Source organism: Mytilus galloprovincialis, chromosome 9 (assembly GCF_965363235.1).
Source record: "Mytilus galloprovincialis chromosome 9, xbMytGall1.hap1.1, whole genome shotgun sequence".
NCBI classification, from domain to species: Eukaryota; Metazoa; Mollusca; class Bivalvia; order Mytilida; family Mytilidae; genus Mytilus; species Mytilus galloprovincialis.
This window is the reverse complement of record NC_134846.1, coordinates 31,284,708-31,304,408: the sequence shown is the minus strand read 5'-3', so window position 1 is coordinate 31,304,408 and position 19,701 is coordinate 31,284,708. Positions and strand designations below refer to the sequence as shown.

The following is a 19,701-nucleotide window of genomic DNA, read 5'->3' as shown; positions in this document are numbered from 1 at the left end:
TGAGCCAAGGCTCCGTGTTGAAGGCCGTACATTGACCTATAATGGTTTACTTTTATATTGATTGTTGGTTGCTTAACGTCCAGTGTCAAATATTTCATGCATATTCAGGACGATTTACTTTTATAAATTGTTATTTGGATGTCATTGGCACTCACACCACATCTTCCTATCTCTAGTTGTCTGATTCATGTAATTAGAAATCATACCCCATCTCCTATTTTTTTTTTATTAGATAAAAGAAGCAATTGCTTTTACATGTTTAAATGTAATAAGAGTATAAATTAAATGATGTGTGCCTTAAAATATGCACTTTAAAAGTATAGTTATTAATCATTTGATATTCTCCGATTAAATCAAAACTTTCAAATCATGCAAAGGTTTCTCCAAAATTAGCAGCCATTTGAGTAAATAGAATAAATGTAAACATAAAATAAACTATGCGAAATACAGAATTAAAGCACAATCTCGATCGGACCTCAGTATGTAAAGTAACAGTAACTTGTATTATAAATACATGTACGCGACATATTATATAACTAAGCATTATGTATACACAGCAGTACAGTTATCGATTTTAAATGTTTGTTATGACATAGAAGCTAAATTTAGACATAAGTCACCGACAAAATAAATGTGCATACATGTTGTTTTGCTGTATGTACAAAAAGTGAACTTTGGAAGAAAATAATAGTTGGATTAAGTGCAATGGACTCCAAATTGTATATTCAAAGGGTAAGCTTTAACATGTTTCGAATGATTCATTAAACATACATTAACATGATTAAGGTGCATTCCTTAATATACCGACAGTCACACCATTAAAATTCACCATACTTATTTTAATTGCCTCGTGTATGCCTTTATGATTAAACTACTAAGCATAAATGTCCATAACATAAGGTGATTTAAATGGTTCAGTCAAACTTTAATTATATCAAAAATTACAATATACATGTTTTACTTTCGTTTTCGTTTAATCGGTTTTCCTGTTATTTAAAAAATTCAGTATGAGTGAATACGATATCGGAAATATAAGAAATAGGGTAATCTTTTTTTTCACCAGATGAAGTGAATATCTGAATTGAAAATAATTTTAATACATCAATCTATAAAGTGACAATCTACATAGAGCTGCAGTCTAAATCAATAGACAATTAATATGTTGATAAAAATATAATTATCATACAAATGTCAGTGTATGTAACTTTAGTTTTTTTTGTAATAATCTAGATGAGTTACGTTAATATACACCAAGACGGATTTATGGTGTGCTTAATATCATGATACTATAATTGATTGGCCTAAAATAACAGTTTGATCAAAAATCATGATCGCGCCTGTTTGTACGATTCTGGAATATTATGTAAGGATTATGTACCCTTGTGTTGCTTCAATGCTAAACATATGGACATTTTATAGAAAATCCACAGCCTTTACCCTTGTTCTATCATATTTGGCAATTTGATGACCGATAGATATAGGATTATTACATGCAGTGCTAGCATTGCTTTCCTTAAAACAAGTTTATTAATGTAGTTATTGGTTAGAACAAATAAAAATATGGACCAAATCAAGTACACCTTTTAGGGTGCGCTCGAATTTAGTTACTCTGCACGAGGTATTTTGGAATTTACAGGTTGGTTAGAACTTTTTGTAATAAACAAACACTAGCGCATCATAGAAAAGCAAGTGAGTAATCTATGTTTCAAATTTTATAACAAAAATCTCTGTATTAAAGGCTGTGGATTTTCTATAAAAATCTTGGTTTATTTGCCACAAAGTACTCCTTTTCTATTAAATGCAATGCAACAGTAAATAATAATGCTTTGCATCAAGTTTCCCCCTAGTATATGTTCAAAATGGCCTGTCTCTATTATTCGTTATATCTGTAGTTTTGATACAATTGATGTTTAAAAAAATCGTACAAAAATGGCTACAGAAGGGTACATAAACCTTTACCGTTCCTACAATCATGGCTATGACGTAAACTTTTGTATTCATGAAGCATCGAATAGTTTGTCATTATAACAACCCACTGAGTTTATGGTATGCATACCTTTATCTACAATAAGGGTATTTTTAAGTATTAAACACTTAAAAGGTTTCATATATTTAAACAATTTGTAAAGGTGCAAAACTGTATTAAGTAATCATTGTTTATCTATTTATAGTAATGAAAACCAGTCAATATCAAGGTCATTAATAAATAAGTGTAAATATGACAATGTGGAGTAAAACAGAGATCTAAGCCTGATACCTTATCAATAAAACAAAAATACATGGCATAGGATACCTTTCCTTAATTCATACACGTACACATACAAGTATAATCAGTGTATATCAGGTTTTACTGTTTCAGTTAATAGATAACGGACAAGGTCATTATAATTTGTCATGAGAGATAGCTTTTGTTCGAAAGTGTTAACTACCTAATCATATGCTTTATTACACAGTAAATCAATGCTTAAAAAAAAAAAACACAAAAAAAACATCACACACATAAAACGAATGAATAACAACTGTCATCTTCCAGTCTTGGTACCAGGGGCGGATCCAGGATTTTAGATTAGGGGCGCAAACTATTATATTCGGCGAGCGGAGCGAGGCTAAATGTTTTTGAGGTAACCGATTATCGAAATATTCTTCTAAAGGGGTGGAATATAGGTATTTTGGACTATTGTGAGATAAAATAAGCGAGAAATTAAAGTTTCAAAGAAACCACCTAAATCCAACCTGATAACAATCTACAATCACTAGTGACTGACTGACGGATTGACGGACAGATGGTGAAACAATATGTTTCTGTTCCGCGAAGAACATTCGAGTTATGATGACAAGGTCTCCTACATATCAGAAAAATTTGCAACAATCTCCTAACATCCTAACTAATGCACTAAGAGATTCATATTGCATATACATTTGTTTATAAAGCTGCAGCCCAAAAAACAGAAGCTGAAGATCATTTTATTTTTTACTCTGTGTTCCTATGCAAACCAATCTACAATCAAGACATGCACCAGCACTTGTTGTAAAATGATCTATAGAGCAATATCAGATAATACATATCTCAACCAATCCTTGAAATACATGGTGCTGGTAGTTGTGACAAAAAGAAATACAGAACCATAACAAAAATAAATAACCCTTGTTTGCAGATCGTCAATATGTCTATTAAAGCCAAATTTACATGGTTTCAATAATGTGAAATGAAACCGGTTCACTTAAGAATGACTTTAACACTCCATAACACCAGCCCCAACAAACTTGGTTAAGACGATGGAAATGGAGTTGACAGATAGACGGACGGACCGACGGAAGCAAAGTGAGACTAGACAGATCACATCAGCTCACCTGACCAATAGTAGTATTAGATTTTGCAGACGAAAATTTCTACTTTCCTCCGTGATTTTTAATTGTCCTATCCATAATATTTTTTTTTACTTGTTTTGATTTTCGGTGGTCGTGCCAGACTTTATATACATGTGTTCGCCACAAACAACTAAAATCAGAATGAGATGCATTTGAATTTTTTCGAAGTTGCGTTTATTTTCTGGGGTTCCCATGGATGTAATACGGTACATAATTCGGCAAAATTTTCAGGCTGAAAGTAAGAAATATATAAAGACACAGAGATACAAATTATAAACTAACCTTTCATTTGAAATAGTATTTCTATCTTTCATTAAGGACATTAAGAAAGCATCCCATCTGGACTGTTACGTGCCATAATGGAATTGTGAAAGGGAGTAAGGGCTAGGGATGTTTTGGAACTTCAGAGAAATTGATTATAAAAACCGCAAATACAATGGCACAATTGTTTGTACTTAAACTGCTAAATATCTATTTATTTTTTCATCAAACACAGCTCCGCGTTTGACACCTTCCTTTGGAAGTATATAATATTTATAGAACTTAAATAAATCGTAGGTCAGTTGATTAGTAATTACGTTGATTATGTAAAACAGACTGTTTTATATATTTTGAATGTTAAAAAAGATTGAATGGTCTCTCCTGATACTCAAATAAGTTGAAGACAACCCATGCTCTGCAAATTTTAGGGGGAGGGCGCTCGACCGCCACGCCCCGCCTAAATCCGCCCCTGGATACAGGCATTTTCTTATATAGAAAATTGCGGATTGAACCTGGTTTTATGCTAGCTTAACCTCTCACTTGTAAAGCAGTCGCAGCAAATTTCATTATAGTGACAACGATGTTAAACAAAACAAAAAGACAGAATAGGTAAAAATGTCAAAAATACAGTAGTCAATATTGTGTTATATATGTTATATCAAAGAAGTAAAACATGAAGAAAACAATATTGAACTGAAATAAAAATAAGAACTGTCTTAAAGACACAATGTCCATAAAGAAATCGGCTACAGTATTCAATATCCCTAGATTAAATTCTTGAAGAATATGTTACCCATATTCGGTAATATTCGGAGACACCAAAAAGTGAAGAAAACCTAGTATTTTTCGGCATCAAGCTAAAGAATAACTTCTGATTTTTAAATGGTGTTTGATTTGGAATGTTGATTGAGTCCCGTAAAACATACATTGTTATCCTTGTATTCAAAATCTTTTAAGTTCGAAATAATCCCAATACAAGAAATACAGAGCGTTATTATGCGTTTTTGATTAAACTGATAATGATTTAGGTACATTGTGTATTTCCTGTCACACAATGTGACATTATGGTATGATCAAGACTTATCCTCCTTAAATCACTGCTCTTGAAATGCTTTGTTTGACGCGTAAAACCTAAATTTTGTCACGATAGCGACTGTTTTTAGTAAGAAAACAAAACATCAAAGGAAAAGTATCAAAAATAAACTGCTTCACACACTTATTCTTCATGTGTGAACTCCATTTCCGATGCGACAAATCAGAATCAATGTAAAAAGTTAAAGAAGTTATCAAAGATACCAGGATTATAATATAATACGTCTGACGTGCGTTTCGTCTACATAAGACTCATCAGTGACTCTCACATCCAAAAAATGTATCGACCCAAACAAGGACAAAGTTGAAGAGCATAAATGACCCACAATTCCAAAAAGTTGTGCCAAATACGACTGAGGTAATCTATTCCTTGTATAAGAAAATCCTTAGTTTTATGAAAAATTCTTGGTTTTGTAAACAGGAAATTTATAAAAATGATCATATAATTTGTATTCAGGTCAACACCGACGTGCTGACCACTGGGATACCCGCGGACACAAAACGCCTACCAGCAGTGGCATTGATCAGTTATGTAAAATGTTATCAAAGGTACCAGGATTATAATTTAATACGCCAGACGCGCGTTTCGTCTACATAAGACTCATTAGTGACGCTCAGATCAAAAACGTTATAAAGCCAAACAAGTAAAAAGTTTAAGAGCATTGAGGACCCAAAATTTCCAAAAAGTTGTGCCGAATACGGCTTAGGTAATCTATTCAAGAATTATAATTTAATACACCAGACAAAAGACGATAACAATACATAGGTAATAATCAGAATGTAATTTCCGTTGCAGTCTATCTTTAATGTATTTCAACAAAAGAAACGAGGATATAATTAGTTCAGTAGTTATCATTTTGAACTGAAATGCTTTATAACATTAATGTTTCCAAATTTTCATTGCTGATAAATTTTTAAGTTATATAGTATCTACATCTTCCAGGTAAGTAGCTTTTCAACACTGACGGTTGTTAAACATTGGTTTTAAATTATTTGTCTTTATGCTTTTTTAATGGAAGAAAATCAAGAAAAACGCTCAGGACCTTTGAACCTACATGTATAAAGATTGTTTTTTTTTCTTTCTTGTTTACAGCACTGGGCAAATACCTTTACTGGTATACTATTAATGCATCGGTACCAGAGAGTATAATCAGCTGATCATTAGTACTTCGATAATTAGTTGATTTATAACAGACCTTTTTAAAAATTGTCCGTTTATTAATTTTGGAATTATATAGGAACTAAAGTTTCGACTCCCTTAGTCAAAAGTAGACATTTAACATTGTAGGATGGATTTTTGCTATTTTTCAAGGTCCTTCTTGTTTATATAGCTCTTCAATCCTTTCGGTTCCTATATTTAACTGACGTTCAGAAATCTTGCTTTTATATATTTGGCTTTAAGCATTCCTCATGAACGTTAATCCACAAAAAAAACTTTGGAAGCATACAGTTTATAACTAGATATTTTTCATTCGTTTCAAAACTAGGTCGATACCTCTTCTTGTGGTCTATCAGGCCCCGAGGGTATCATCAGCTCAGTCGTTAGAGTTTAATATTAACATGAGTCTCATACCTTTAAATAATCATTTGTTTATAAATGTTGAAAGTATATAGAACTAAAATACAAAAATAGTATAATACTATATCTTGTGTTTGTTTCTTCAAATTTCGTTCAAAGATTGGGTTGCTACAGGTTGTCTGCCGAGTTTTGTAATGAGAAACCATTTCGTCGATATCAAACGTGTTTGTCTTTCAAATAAATGGTCAACATGTTATAATAATTGTCGCAATCATTGTTTTCAGTGTACCTGTTGCATTAACCTATATGCAATCAGATGTGTTTTGGAATAACAACATAACATACCTCAATGGCACATGGTCTTGATGTGTCGCATAAGACCCACTATGCGCGTCTTGGACATGCCTCGCAACATTTGATACCTAATATTCTGAAAGCACTTTTGGCTCATTATATTCCACCAAATGCCCTACTCGTTTGTGTGAATGGATGGTTTAAAGGAAATAGAAGTAAATTATTAAAAACTGTAGAATGGAAAAAAATACATAATGCTGCAAAAAATGGTTACGATGAATTCGATACCCCACTCATTTACACACTTTTGCGAAATCTTGTTCCTACAATTTGCCCAACAAATGGATGGGATCATCTAACAAATCCTCAATTGCGTGAAACTACACTAGGAGATGATATTGAAAGATGCAGAAGATATCGTAATGCAATTTTACACAGAGGAAATACAACAGTTAAAGATCAAGAGTTGGATGATATTTTTAATGAATTTAAATCCATGGCGATGAGGTTTGAAAATGTTCTTAAATTACAACCAAACGAATTATTCTTTGAATTTGAAAACCTAAGAACTTGTTGCATGGATGAAGACACGGAAAAGATGTATTTAGACAGACTCCGAGATATTCAAGAGATGGAAACAGATGACCATGAATCCATTAAAGACTTAGAAAAAAGGAGCAATCTCACCGAACAGCGCATATCAAAGGTTGAGTTAGATATGCAATCTCTGACAGGTAAATATATTTTTATCAGATTTCATAAACAAAATTATATTCATTTATGTGTACATAAATGTAAAGGTGGGAGGGGGGAGTTCACTAGCATTCCTCAAACCAACAACTGGTAATACTTCATTCCGGATGCTTTGTTAATATTGGATACTTTTGTAAATAATCTCAAAAATGTATTTGTTGCCGGAATAAAAAAAAAGTCATTTGTAATAAAACAAGTTTATTTATTTTCATCTGATTTTGTTAACATATATGACAAACAGATAAATGCATGACAAAATCTGTATCGCATGCTGTATAAAGAAAAATGACTTTTCGGACATAAGAAGTTTTAATGTGTATTGATATGTGCACATGTCTTCATGAGGAATATAACTTAATGATTTAGCGTGTTAACAGTTATTCTCCACATGCCTGGTTTGTATGTGTTGGACATAAAGCAGAATATCTTATCAATAATCTCTATCAACATTTATTTTCTGTTTGTATAATCTTCAGAAGCAATGCAGTCTGTGAATTCATCGGCAGACGAGAGTCGTAAGTTTTATTCTAATCTGTGTTTGTGCTATATTTGTTAAATTTTTATTAAATTTATCATTGTGTATTTAGAACTAGGTTTCATTCACATGACCACTGCGAATTGTTTATTTTTCATTGATTTCAATGCAATCACGAGACTGCTTAGTCATATATGTTTAACCTTCTCAAATAAAAAATAAAAGATGTAGGAATTTGATTATCAAACAAAGCTGATGTCAAACGATATAATTACAAATTGAAAGGGTAATTTCTTGTAATAATATCCTTTGGAACCATCAGAACTGATAATCTGTACTACATAACTATTTCTTATAGAAATCTCATTGTACCAGTCATAATTTCAAGTTATGAGCAAAATACATGTGTCACAACTCAAATAGAGACTGTTTAACTTTCTATAATACCACTTCTTTTATAAGATATATAGGTATATTTTTGGTTTCAAGAGTAGAGTTGCCTCACATGTCATTTTAACCTTTTATGAAACAAATGCTAGTAAACAGTTGATAACAGCAAAATGAAAAAAGTTTAACTATACAAATACTTCAGCTCCTTGTACCTAAAAAGCGAACAGAACAACACGCAATTAAAGTGTTACCTTATCATTACAATACATCAGATAATAAGAATATTATGATAATTGTAACAAAATAAAATGAAAACTTTGATACATTTTATAGTCGTCTTTCGAGAACCTCTGACTAACAAGACCTGTTATGAAGGTGAACCTATCAGCTTAGAATGTGTAGTAGAAGGAGGAAAGAAACCAAGCAAATGGTATAAAGGAGAGGAAGCTGTGCTATCAGATAATATTCGTGATGATTCTAAAGATCAAACATACAAACTGAGCATTTTGCATGCTACAAGAAAAGACGCAGGAGTATACACTGTAAAGATTGGAAATAAAATAACAGATGTTCGATTGGATGTTATTGGTAAGAATCTGTATACTGAATTGCACACTTATCAAATGTATGGCATGCGAGTCGTCAATTTTGTTTTTTAAAATGCAAGTTTTAACACAGCGAGTTCAGTATATTCTTTGCACACTGAGATAGTACATTTGGATTTATGTGACAGATAAATTATAATTGTCATTGATTTGTACATTTTTGATTCTGTGGTATATATGTTAGAGGCAATAAGTGAAATTAGGCATTAAGCTTAAATCCTAGGCAATAAGCTAACGCCTAGGCAGTAAGTCTATTGCCTAAATGATGTTAGGCATTAGTCTTAAATCCTAGGATTTAAGCTTAAATCCTGAAAAATGTGAGCAGGCATTAAGCTTAATGCCTAAAATGTAAATGCGAGTAAATAAAAGACATTTATTCATTTAAATTAAAATATTTTTGTTACATAATAATATTATGATAACTGTGGCCTGTTTATCGACACTGTCCTAAGATTAGTCCTATAAGATATTCTTAGGACAGAAAATATGATATAGTTAGGATCGACTTACGACATTTCTTAGCATTCTGCACATCGAAAGCTATCTGAGGATTTCATTAGCTGGGATGTCCTAAGTATTGGCGTAAAAGAAAATAGCAAATGAAAAAAATGAAATATTGTTTCAAATTCGACCAAAAACATTAATTCACACACCGATTAATTATTAGAAAATAATTACTAGTTTTAAATGAAAGGTTATAAATATTTTTTATATTATAATTGTAGATCTAAACTCTTTGAAACAAAATATAAGTAAAAAATATAACTACGTTTTATATTAGAATTGAACAAAATAATTGTAAATAGTAAAAATTGAATATATAATCGGTAAAATCATGTTATGCTTTGAGGGACCTGAATTCGAAGCGTCACGGTTTCATACTTAAAAGTTCATAGAAAAATCTTGTGCATCTTCATATAAATACTGAATAATTCAACTATTTTATTTTATTACTGCAAATAACATACGTTTGAGAATGAAAAGAAGAAAAAAAATCAAATTTCACCGATTTTAACAATGCAAAAATACAGGACCCAGTGTCATCCTAAATATAAAAAAGTAGATGTGGCATGATTACCAATATGACAAATCTCCACAAGAGACCAGAAATAAATTAACAAATAAAATATGTTATTTATATTAAAATGCATCAAATAATAATTTAGAAATATAAAAACTTGATAGAAATTTGTGTTAAAAAATCATTTTGTTATCACAAATTGTCGAACTATTAACAAAGACAATTTACTTATCCAATAAAAAAAAAATAGAAAATGGTGTGATAAAAAAAAATCCAATCTTAATTTGGTCTACTTTTGACAAGTTCAAACCAGCTCGACTAATGAAGTGTACAAATTTTCAAATAAATATAATTATAATTATTCTATAGAATCTCCCCCCTTTTTCAATTGGATAAAATTACTTTTTTTAAGTCTTTTTGATACTTATTTATACCACACAAACACGAAAAAAGTATGAGTTTATTCTGTTTTTCAAAATTACTAAATAAACTTACTAATTTTGAAGATCTGTCAAATGAATGTATATTTATAAATGTAGAATTAGAAATATAATAAAAAAACGACTCTTTATCAAGAATAAATCACCCAATATGCATAAATTCCAGGGTTTACTTATTGCCTAAAATTATCTTCGGCAATAGGATGAATAATCATCATCAGATTTCAGGCAATAAGCTTAATGCCTGAAAATTTCAGGCAATAACTTAATGCCTAGGCGTTAGCTTATTGCCTAGGATTTAAGCTTAATGCCTAATTTTACTTATTGCCGCTAACATATACATATATATCGAAAATAGTATCATGCTATTAATTACAAACGAAAGCTTTAAATAAAAAGTATTATTGAACATGTGGTCGTACCGCTGTAGCAGATGCTTTTTTCAACGGATGACAAAATGCAACAGCCATGGCCAATTCCGATTATACATATATATAAAATATATTGTTAGACTGTTCTCATCATGCTCATGAGTGCACTGGATACCGGTACACAGCAAATAAATTATATAAACACCTATGCAATATATATTTGTAAATACCTTAAATTCGAGCGTAAGCGAGGTGTTAAATGTTTACGAATATAGTGTCTAACAGGAAAATTTAGAACTTTTGTACTTCGAAGCGGACCTATAAAAGAGGGACGAAAGATACCAAAGGGACAGTCAAACTCATAAATCTAAAACAAACTGACAACGCCATGGCTAAAAATGAAAAAGACAAACAGAAAAACAATAGTGCCCATGACACAACATAGAAAACTAAAGTATAAACAACACGAACCCCACCAAAAACTAGGGGTGATCTCAGGTGCTCCGGAAGGGTAAGCAGATCCTGCTCCTCATGTGGCACCCGTCGTGTTGCTTATGTGATTACAAATCCGGTAAATAGTCTAATTCGGTAGGTCACATTCATGAAAGGGAAGGGCATTGTAGTTACGACGTAAGGAACATATCCGATATGTATAATACACACGCGAAAGGCAGATATTTTTATTTGGTGAACCAAAACGTTATAGAAAATCAGCAGTTTAAGGACAATAGAAAATGAATAGAAACATTTTAACTTACTTTAAGAATGATTTAATTTAATAGCTTGCCAAGCAACATGTCAATTTTGATTTAAAGTATGCGATTTCAACAAAATATCTTAATTTGAAATCGTTGCATATAAAATAAGCTATAGAGGTTTATTTTTATTTTAGAAAGACCACCTTTTCTAATCAAACTCCGTATGTACCAACAAGAGTTAGCAGAAATTGCATTAAAAGGCGAAAACACAATAATTTGCGCTGGGACAAATGCAGGGAAAACATACGTGGCTTTCCATGTGATCGAGAGTCATTTGTTAACAAATCCAAAAGGTATATTTTCTCCTTCACTTGTTCTTTGTCATAGCGTTTTGTACAACAAAGCGGATTCAGTCTTCGTACTTGTTAAACATGTTGAAACATCTGAAAGAAAAATACAAATCTCTCAAAGTAGAAAAATTATCTATAATCGATAGCAGGTACAGCATTTTACCTCAAATATGAAAGACTTTCTATTTAATATATTTTGGACTTTTCATGTAAAATAATTTTCCAAACCGCAATTTTGATATTATTAGACAGTTTTTAATATGTTACCAAATAATTTTATTTTCAATATTTCGAACTTTCCTCAGAGTTCGGTATTTTTGTTATTTTACTTTTTGTAATGTTTTTATGAATTGTGTTTGACTAGTTAAATACAAAGATCTATATGGCCTAACATTACAGAGATATCACGAGCAGTTGCACAATTAGTTTTTGTTGTTTTTTTCTAATTCGAGCATCAATGTTAGATCTTTTGTAGACTAAATGTCTGTCTGGCATACGAATTTTTCATCTCGGTATCTACAATGAGTTAATTAATAGTAAAGAAATAGAAAACACATTTAAATTGAAAGTAACCACAGTTGAAATATACATATTTGCTCTCATTTATAAATTATAATAATAAATGTATCATTCTTCAGCAGGAAAAATTGTGTTCATTAACAAGACAAATGTATTACTAGGACAGCAGTACAGTAGGGCATGTGATACTTTTACCACACTTAATATTCAGGTAAATCATTTATGACCATGACTGTAATCGCGTATATGATGATTTTCATCTTTCATGTATCACTATATATCCCTTATAACATCTACAGGTTTAAAATGTACACAAATGTATTTAGTTGCGTCGGCGTCGATCATTTTTCATGAAATGAATCTTTAATATGTAGTCGGACACAGCCTTTAAAATTGTGCTTGTTCAGTCAGATGCTTATATCTTTATTCATTTCTAATTTGCTATGAATTCACATTACTTCGGACATTGGTATTCGATAACATTTATATTTTATAAATATACTGCGAGTAGTTATTACTGAGTTTTATAGATTGAACATGAGGTAATTTATATAAAAAAAAGCAGTAAATGGAAACTGTTTCTTACTAATTCGACTCATATCAACGGGGACTCACTAAAATATCAAAACTTTATAATCATAAGGTATAAGTTAATTTTTCCCTTTTTTTAAATGAACAATAACGTTGTTGATACTATAATTAAATGTTTCGCGAATATAAATATCATAAACAAAAAAATAAAGATGAGGACTTTATTTCACAGGGGATATTTCAAATTTGAACAAGTATTTTACAGTGTAACATAAAGGTTGCACATTTAAGGAAATTATTATTATATATAGAATATCATTACAAAGGATCAAAAGTTAATAGTATACAAAAATCGGCATAATTCTTTTATGTTGCGAACACCTGACGATGTTATAGTGGTAATTAGTTATCAAAGGTACAAGGATTTTAATTTAATACGCCAAACGCTCGTTTTGTCTACATAAGACTCATCAGTGACGCTCAGATCAAAATAGCTGTAAAGCCAAATAAGTACAAAGTAGAAGAACATTTAGGACCCAAAATTCCAAAACAAAATTGCCAAATACGGCTAAGGTTATCTATTCTTAGGATAAGAACATCCTTTGTTTTTCGAAAAATTCAAAGTTTTGTAACAAGAACATGAAGGAGTTTATAAAAATGACGCTATCATTGATATTTATTTCAACACCGAAGTGCTGATAACAGGGCTGGTGATACCTTCGGGGACGAAACGTCACCTAGCAGTGGCATCGACCCAGTTGTTTCCAGTTGTTTAAATAGTTATCATAGGTACCCGGATTTTAATTTTAAATCGCAGACGCGCGTAAACGGGTCTTTCACTCAAAATAAAATATCAATAAAACATGACTGTACATCACATCCAGAAATTATTGCTCATATATCTATTTATTTTGTCTCAAATATTAACAAAGATGTTTTTCTTCTCTTTAGGGTAAAATCAAAATATGGAAAGCTGAAGATGACGACAGTGAAAATTTTGAAAAAGATATTGGCAAAACTAGTTTGATATTTATGACTCCAAAATCTCTATCCAACCACCTTATAGATAGTGCAGCAGTCAAAGTTTCTATAGATATGTTTACATTGATTATATTTGACGAATGTCATCATACACATGATAAAAGTGTTTACAACGAATTGATGTCATATTATAGAATAGCAAAATATAGTGGAAAGACACATCGACTCCCACAGGTATAGGTTCTAAATAACTTGAGTTAGTCTAGAATAAATGTTAAATATTTCGAACTACTAACTAGATTGCTCTCGTTTTATCTCATTCAAATTACAGTTCTGCTAATTCTTAGGGAAATTCAAAACATTTTTTTTATCTTAATTTTTTATCGATTGTTTCCATTCGCTTTATTTCGTTAAAGACCAAATTTCGAGCATGTTATTAATCAAATTGCATGATCTGTCAGGAATAAAATTGCAAAAGACAATTTTGAAATTCACGAGACTATCATATCAATGTTCAGTTAAGTTTCAATATGCTGACAAAGACGAGAATTGGATTGTTCGGTTTGGTTACTTGGGTAGTAATCCTTCATCAAGCGAAACATTATTTGAGATTTAAATTGTAGAAACGACTTGTGTATTTTGTTTATGTCTTCTGTAAAATTCATGTCAACCTTGACTTGTATAATTTTAATACGTAAACAATGTTAATTGCTGTAAAAACTTCTAATTGATATAAATGTTTGAAATATGTTTTAAGATACTTGGACTAACAGCATCACCAGGTACAAACAAGGCCAAAGATTTGTCGTCAGCAAAAGATCATTTAACAAAAGTTATGGCAAATTTGGACGTATCAGAATTGTCTGTTGTCAAACGAAATAAAGAAGAACTTCTTCAATATACATCAATTCCAGAAAAAGGTATTAGTTAAACAGTAATTAACACAGACGAATTGACTTGTAAAGAGACAAATTACAAATGTAAGCTACACAGTTTTATTGTCATATTGTGTTTATATCAGACTACATTGCGTTTTCGTAACGGGTATTTTTAAAATAATCATCTATATTACAAAATAACAATGTCCGATTTGTTAGACGGCATGACGTAAACACGAAGAATCATAGAAATCATTTTTTTTATATAGCTAACATAGGACAATGGTTTTGTTAAAATATTAAAACGTCCTTTCACATTCAGTGTATACATATGTAAATGTAGTTAAAATCATGCATTTTTCAAAAAATATAATAAACTCTATGTGTTTTCTTAATGCAATAGGCTGTGCAAAATTATCAGATTATGTATAGATATTTATGCATTGTAAACCCAATTTTATGTGATAAAAGGAAAAATAAATCATAGAATTAATAGAAAAAATATGAGGAGATAGCCCTGAAAAGTATGTTTTCAGATAATGAAATGGAAAACAAGGTCACTGGACTCGGTTTCTTAATACATCACTAGTAACCCGAATTTAACTTGATCGGACAAAAACGTGTTAACGCTATTTAAATGAGATTGATCGTTATTTGATAAAGATTGACAAAAATTAAAAATTATATTTAATTCATTTCAATTCATATCAATTCATTTCAACGCCAGTCAAATAGATTTCTCTGCAGTCGATCAATTGAAATCAAGTTAGTGGTCAGTTGGGTCAAACTAATAGGCCACGCCCCTGTTAAGCTATTTCAAACATGCATTAATTCGTTTTAAACATGGATGAGACCCGCGGACTTTTTACAGGTAAATCACTCAAGCAAAACGACCTCGATGTATATATCGTAAGTAACGTGTGGTCCTTTGCAACTATTTACGAAACTTTATGTATTCCTGTATATTTACCGTTTCTCTTTTTTCTGTTTTACTATATTGTACTCGTAAATCAAATGTAGACACGGAAAACTACATAATTTGTGTACATAATTTAAATCGATGTGTCTTGAAGCAACATATATTCATTCTCTTGCTGTGTATTGATATTTGGAAAAGCTTGTAATGAAAAACAAGATATTGTTGAATAATAAAATCGACGAAGATAATGTTGACGTTGAATATGATAAACAGAAAGGCATGCTCAAAATTCTAAATGAAGCAGCAGCCCACTGAACTTCTTAAACTGTGTTAAATTGTAATACCGGTCACTGGCCAAATCGGGCGTTAATTGTGGAAGAGAAACAAATATCAAACAAAAATATTGTTCTTACGACTCTGTAAAAAGATTATTGTGCTGTCATGCACCCTGACGTACTTGTAATAAATTAACATGTATTCTGTATATATGAGATAAATTTTAGTCTGCGATAAAGATGGGTAAGTTGATTTAAGTTTAACGACCTTGACAGGCTATTTGTCGGCATACTCTTACGTTTTTTAATGTTTTAAAAGAAAATATACATTTACGTTTTGGGCATTTAATATAAGTCTACTTTCCAAATTGAAATGAACATAAACATTGTTAAAAAAACAGAAAATGGAAAAGAAACATTCTGCATTGTTGCTTTCATATAATTTTATTTCCTATATATTTGAGCGGAAATTTCTAAGTTAAAACTGATTGTAGTATAGATAAAATATTTCATCTAGGTGCTCTCGTTACATATTAAAATGAATTTCATTGGTCGGAACGTTTGCAAACTTTCAATCCAGGTGTTCTCATCGAGGTCCTCGTTCATGTTTCAAATCAATACACAATATGAAGTCCAGTTCGGCAAAAAGAAATCAAATTAAAACTCTACGATATCCGATTAAACAAACAGAATTCAGAAAAATAACACTTTTACGATTCTTCCAATCACGACAAAAATATCTATCTTTTTCTCCGATGAAAATCATTACTATTTATATCAGAACAAGTCAAAAGTTGCCGGAGCTTGATTTATGATGCATACGAAACTTTAATAAATAATAATCCGGTTTGTATTTTTCAAAATAACTTTTATATCCGATAAAAATCGAAAAATAAATTATCGATTTTTCTATGAGACAAAAATTATCCTTATTGGAGTCAAATTTGTAATAAAGGACAAACCATATCCTCATGTTTTTTATGCAGCACTAGTAAGCATAGTTCGTCTGTTATCGCTTCAAACTAAGCCATCATAAATACACCAGAGATTACTAAAAAGTTTTTTCAGAATTACGAAAAACATGTTATAATCCTTGACCTTCCCGAATCAGTCGATTGTATGAAACAGGTCTTTTACTGCAAAAAAAAAAGAAGATAAAAGCGATTTTTGTTTGAAGTAACGAATGTCATTCTTGAAAAAAAGAAAGTTTTTGTGTTTTAGGTCGTCCTGATGCAAACGTAAAAGTTGAAATAAAAATTACACTCCGAGATTACACTAAAGACATTTCGCTAGCACACACGGGACTAGATTTATTAATCGTTCATTTGCAAGTCAAAAATAATAATTATGCAAAACAAATGATAAAACTTCCCAATTAAAAATTGAGAAAATCCGACAGGAAACCAAAGTACAAAGGTACGGCATTTATCTAGAAACAATCTCCATCCAACTTCAAAATGTGAGGTAAATCGATTAGCTTACGCTAGCCAAGCAACCAACAGACAAAATAAATCTTGCCTCCCCGATGAAGACTATCTATAGACACGGAATAAAAACTAAGGAAATTATAATAGCATGTTAGATTGGTTACAAACACATTTATGCAAACATGGAGCAGCTGTTTCTTTACTGAACTGGTCAGTGGTAATACAAAACCAGGGTTTCAAAAAGATGAAGAAAAAGAAAAAGACATTTAAACATGTTAAAATTTATTTAAAAGCAAATCATCAATAGTGTTTAACTAAATTGAAAAAAAAGAATCATAATAGTCTATAATATGTATAAATTTATATCAGAAAGCTAACAGCAAAATGAAAGGAAAATATGTGTTGCTTAAGAACATTGACCTGGGCCGTAACAGCCTCATGTTTGAAATTTTAAAACAAAGTTGAAACAAAGGCTTGTCTTCATATCAAATTGTTTTCACGGCGAATGTCTTGCAAGAAGCTAACTCCCATTACTCCGGTGTCGCCCCTGCATAATTTTGCGTGATCCATGCATGTTTCTGAATTACTTGTCTTTTGTGCATTTACTTTCCTACTAAATGGCTATAGTATACAAGTATTAATTTTCATTTGTAAATGTCTGGTTTCGCAATGATGCATGTCCACCAATATCCAGACATTGTGCGACAAAATATACTTTAGAAGATATGATTCTATGCTGAATACAGAAAACATATACTAGTAGTCGTTTCTTCATGAAGAATTGAACTCTAACATTACAGAATACCAAACTGGCTCTCCTTTTTGAGTACTTCCATCTGGTGTCTTACATTTAAGGGTTTAACTTGTATTAAGTGGTGTCAACTTACTGTCAAGACAGACGCCTTTATAGAAAATAAAGGAATATGGAGTAAAGGTACACGGGACCTTATCGAACACAAAGTCAGAGCTAAACAAAAATACAAATTATCAATGGTCAGCGTTTTATTCCTGTTCATCTTTATAGTCGCTAGAGAATCTTCAACAATGAAAGAATCACTTGTTTACCAGAAGAACAAAACGACAATAGCAAGAAAAGATCTGAGAGTACTTAAGTTTCTGACCGCTAGTTCAAACTGTTATTATTATTATTATTACAATTTTTCTATAGCGCTAAATCTAAAACAATATTACTCAAAGCGCTTTACATCACATGTTAAACGAAATATACACACAGACAGTGATAAAAATATAGAACATGAACACACAAAATAAATATTTAAGTGTTAAAACTTTTCTAGATAAAAGGATTAATAATGTGGAAATTTTTACAAAAAAGTGGAATATATATATCAATGAATCAAAATAAAATTATACTGAATAAAGTTGGTAAAATAAAATAGCCAAAAAAGTCTAAAATAAGATTGCAATTAAAAATTATCAAATATAAGTTAAAAATTTGAAAACGTATTCAAAAGATGAAAAAGGAATATTACCATGTAAAAATATAATTACTGAAATGAAAAAATATGTGCGCTACTAAAAACATACAATGTACATATTATAAATGAAACATATCTCCAGTTAAAAGAAAGGTTCGATAAATCAAAAGCAGGCTAACGTCTATGGCACAATGTATCACAGAAACGAATTTAAGGGATTAAAAATGCTTGTCGAAAAAAGTGAGTTTTTAAGTTCTTTTTGAATACAGGCACCGACTTTGCATTTTGAAGTTTTTTTGGTAATGCATTCCAAAGGATGGCCGCTGCTTGATCAAATCTTCTATTGCCGTAGGTTTTGGTTCGCACAATAGGAGTTACGAGTGTTAAGTTGTTTTCAGACCTTAATGATCTTGATGGCCTGTATAAATTTACAAGTTCACTAAGATATAATGGCGCTTCATGTTTCACGGACTTGAATACATATAATAATATTTTGTATTGCACCCTGTATTGCACAGGCAGCCAGTGAAGAGACTCAAGTGTCGAAGTAATGTGTTCGTATTTCTTTTTTCTTGTAACCACTCGCGCAGCAGTTACGTTTGAAGTCTTCCTGTCCGTCATCTCGCAATCGTTATTTTTGAAGACCTTAAGTGAATGAATAATTTGATTTTCTGTCTCAGGACCTGCGCATATATAAAATACTTGCCACTGAACATTGAACCAAGTAAAATCAATACACATCGTTTCATATATAAAAATCAATCTACAGATGATAAAGCATTTCTTTGTTGGTTAGACTCCCTTTTTGGGAGTTGAACACTGTGCGGGACAAATTTCTTCTCATGGGTAGATATATTTTTCCCATGGGAAAATTAGTTTTTTCTTTTATTTGTTTCAGAATTTGTAAAAGTGCTATGAAATATCGAAATGGACTGACAATCACTAGTAACCAATGACTGGAACAATTTAACAGGCATTATAATAAATTAAAAGTATTTCTATCATACTTTTACACTCAATAGTCTTCTTTTTCTTTTTTTTTTATCGTTGAATGATTGATAGAAATTCTACCGTCCAGCGGCTGATTTTACAAT

The 19,701-nt window shown here is 31.1% G+C and overlaps 1 protein-coding gene and 1 long non-coding RNA gene across 3 annotated transcripts in view; one reads left to right on the top strand and one right to left on the bottom strand.

Annotated features, from left to right (window-relative positions):
* The first annotated feature begins 604 nt into the window (after window positions 1-604).
* LOC143044802 (ATP-dependent RNA helicase DHX58-like) overlaps window positions 605-19,701 on the top strand; it is a 49,465-nt gene continuing 30,368 nt past the window's right edge. The window contains exons 1-8 of one of the 2 annotated variants that reach the window (XM_076216967.1): window positions 605-732; window positions 6,526-7,269; window positions 7,765-7,803; window positions 8,487-8,741; window positions 11,483-11,641; window positions 12,280-12,368; window positions 13,640-13,903; window positions 14,427-14,589. In XM_076216967.1, coding sequence (XP_076073082.1) covers window positions 6,591-7,269; window positions 7,765-7,803; window positions 8,487-8,741; window positions 11,483-11,641; window positions 12,280-12,368; window positions 13,640-13,903; window positions 14,427-14,589 — 1,648 coding nt within the window. In that variant the 5' untranslated portion in view covers window positions 605-732; window positions 6,526-6,590. Of the gene's footprint in view, window positions 733-6,525; window positions 7,270-7,764; window positions 7,804-8,486; window positions 8,742-11,482; window positions 11,642-12,276; window positions 12,369-13,639; window positions 13,904-14,426; window positions 14,590-19,701 lie in introns of both variants that reach the window. The other variant, XM_076216966.1, reaches the window with a different exon arrangement.
* LOC143046745 (uncharacterized) lies at window positions 1,607-2,487 on the bottom strand. Its single transcript, XR_012969256.1, has 2 exons — window positions 2,095-2,487; window positions 1,607-1,953 (listed from the first exon to the last, which is right to left on the bottom strand). It is a non-coding gene; the product is annotated as an uncharacterized LOC143046745 (long non-coding RNA).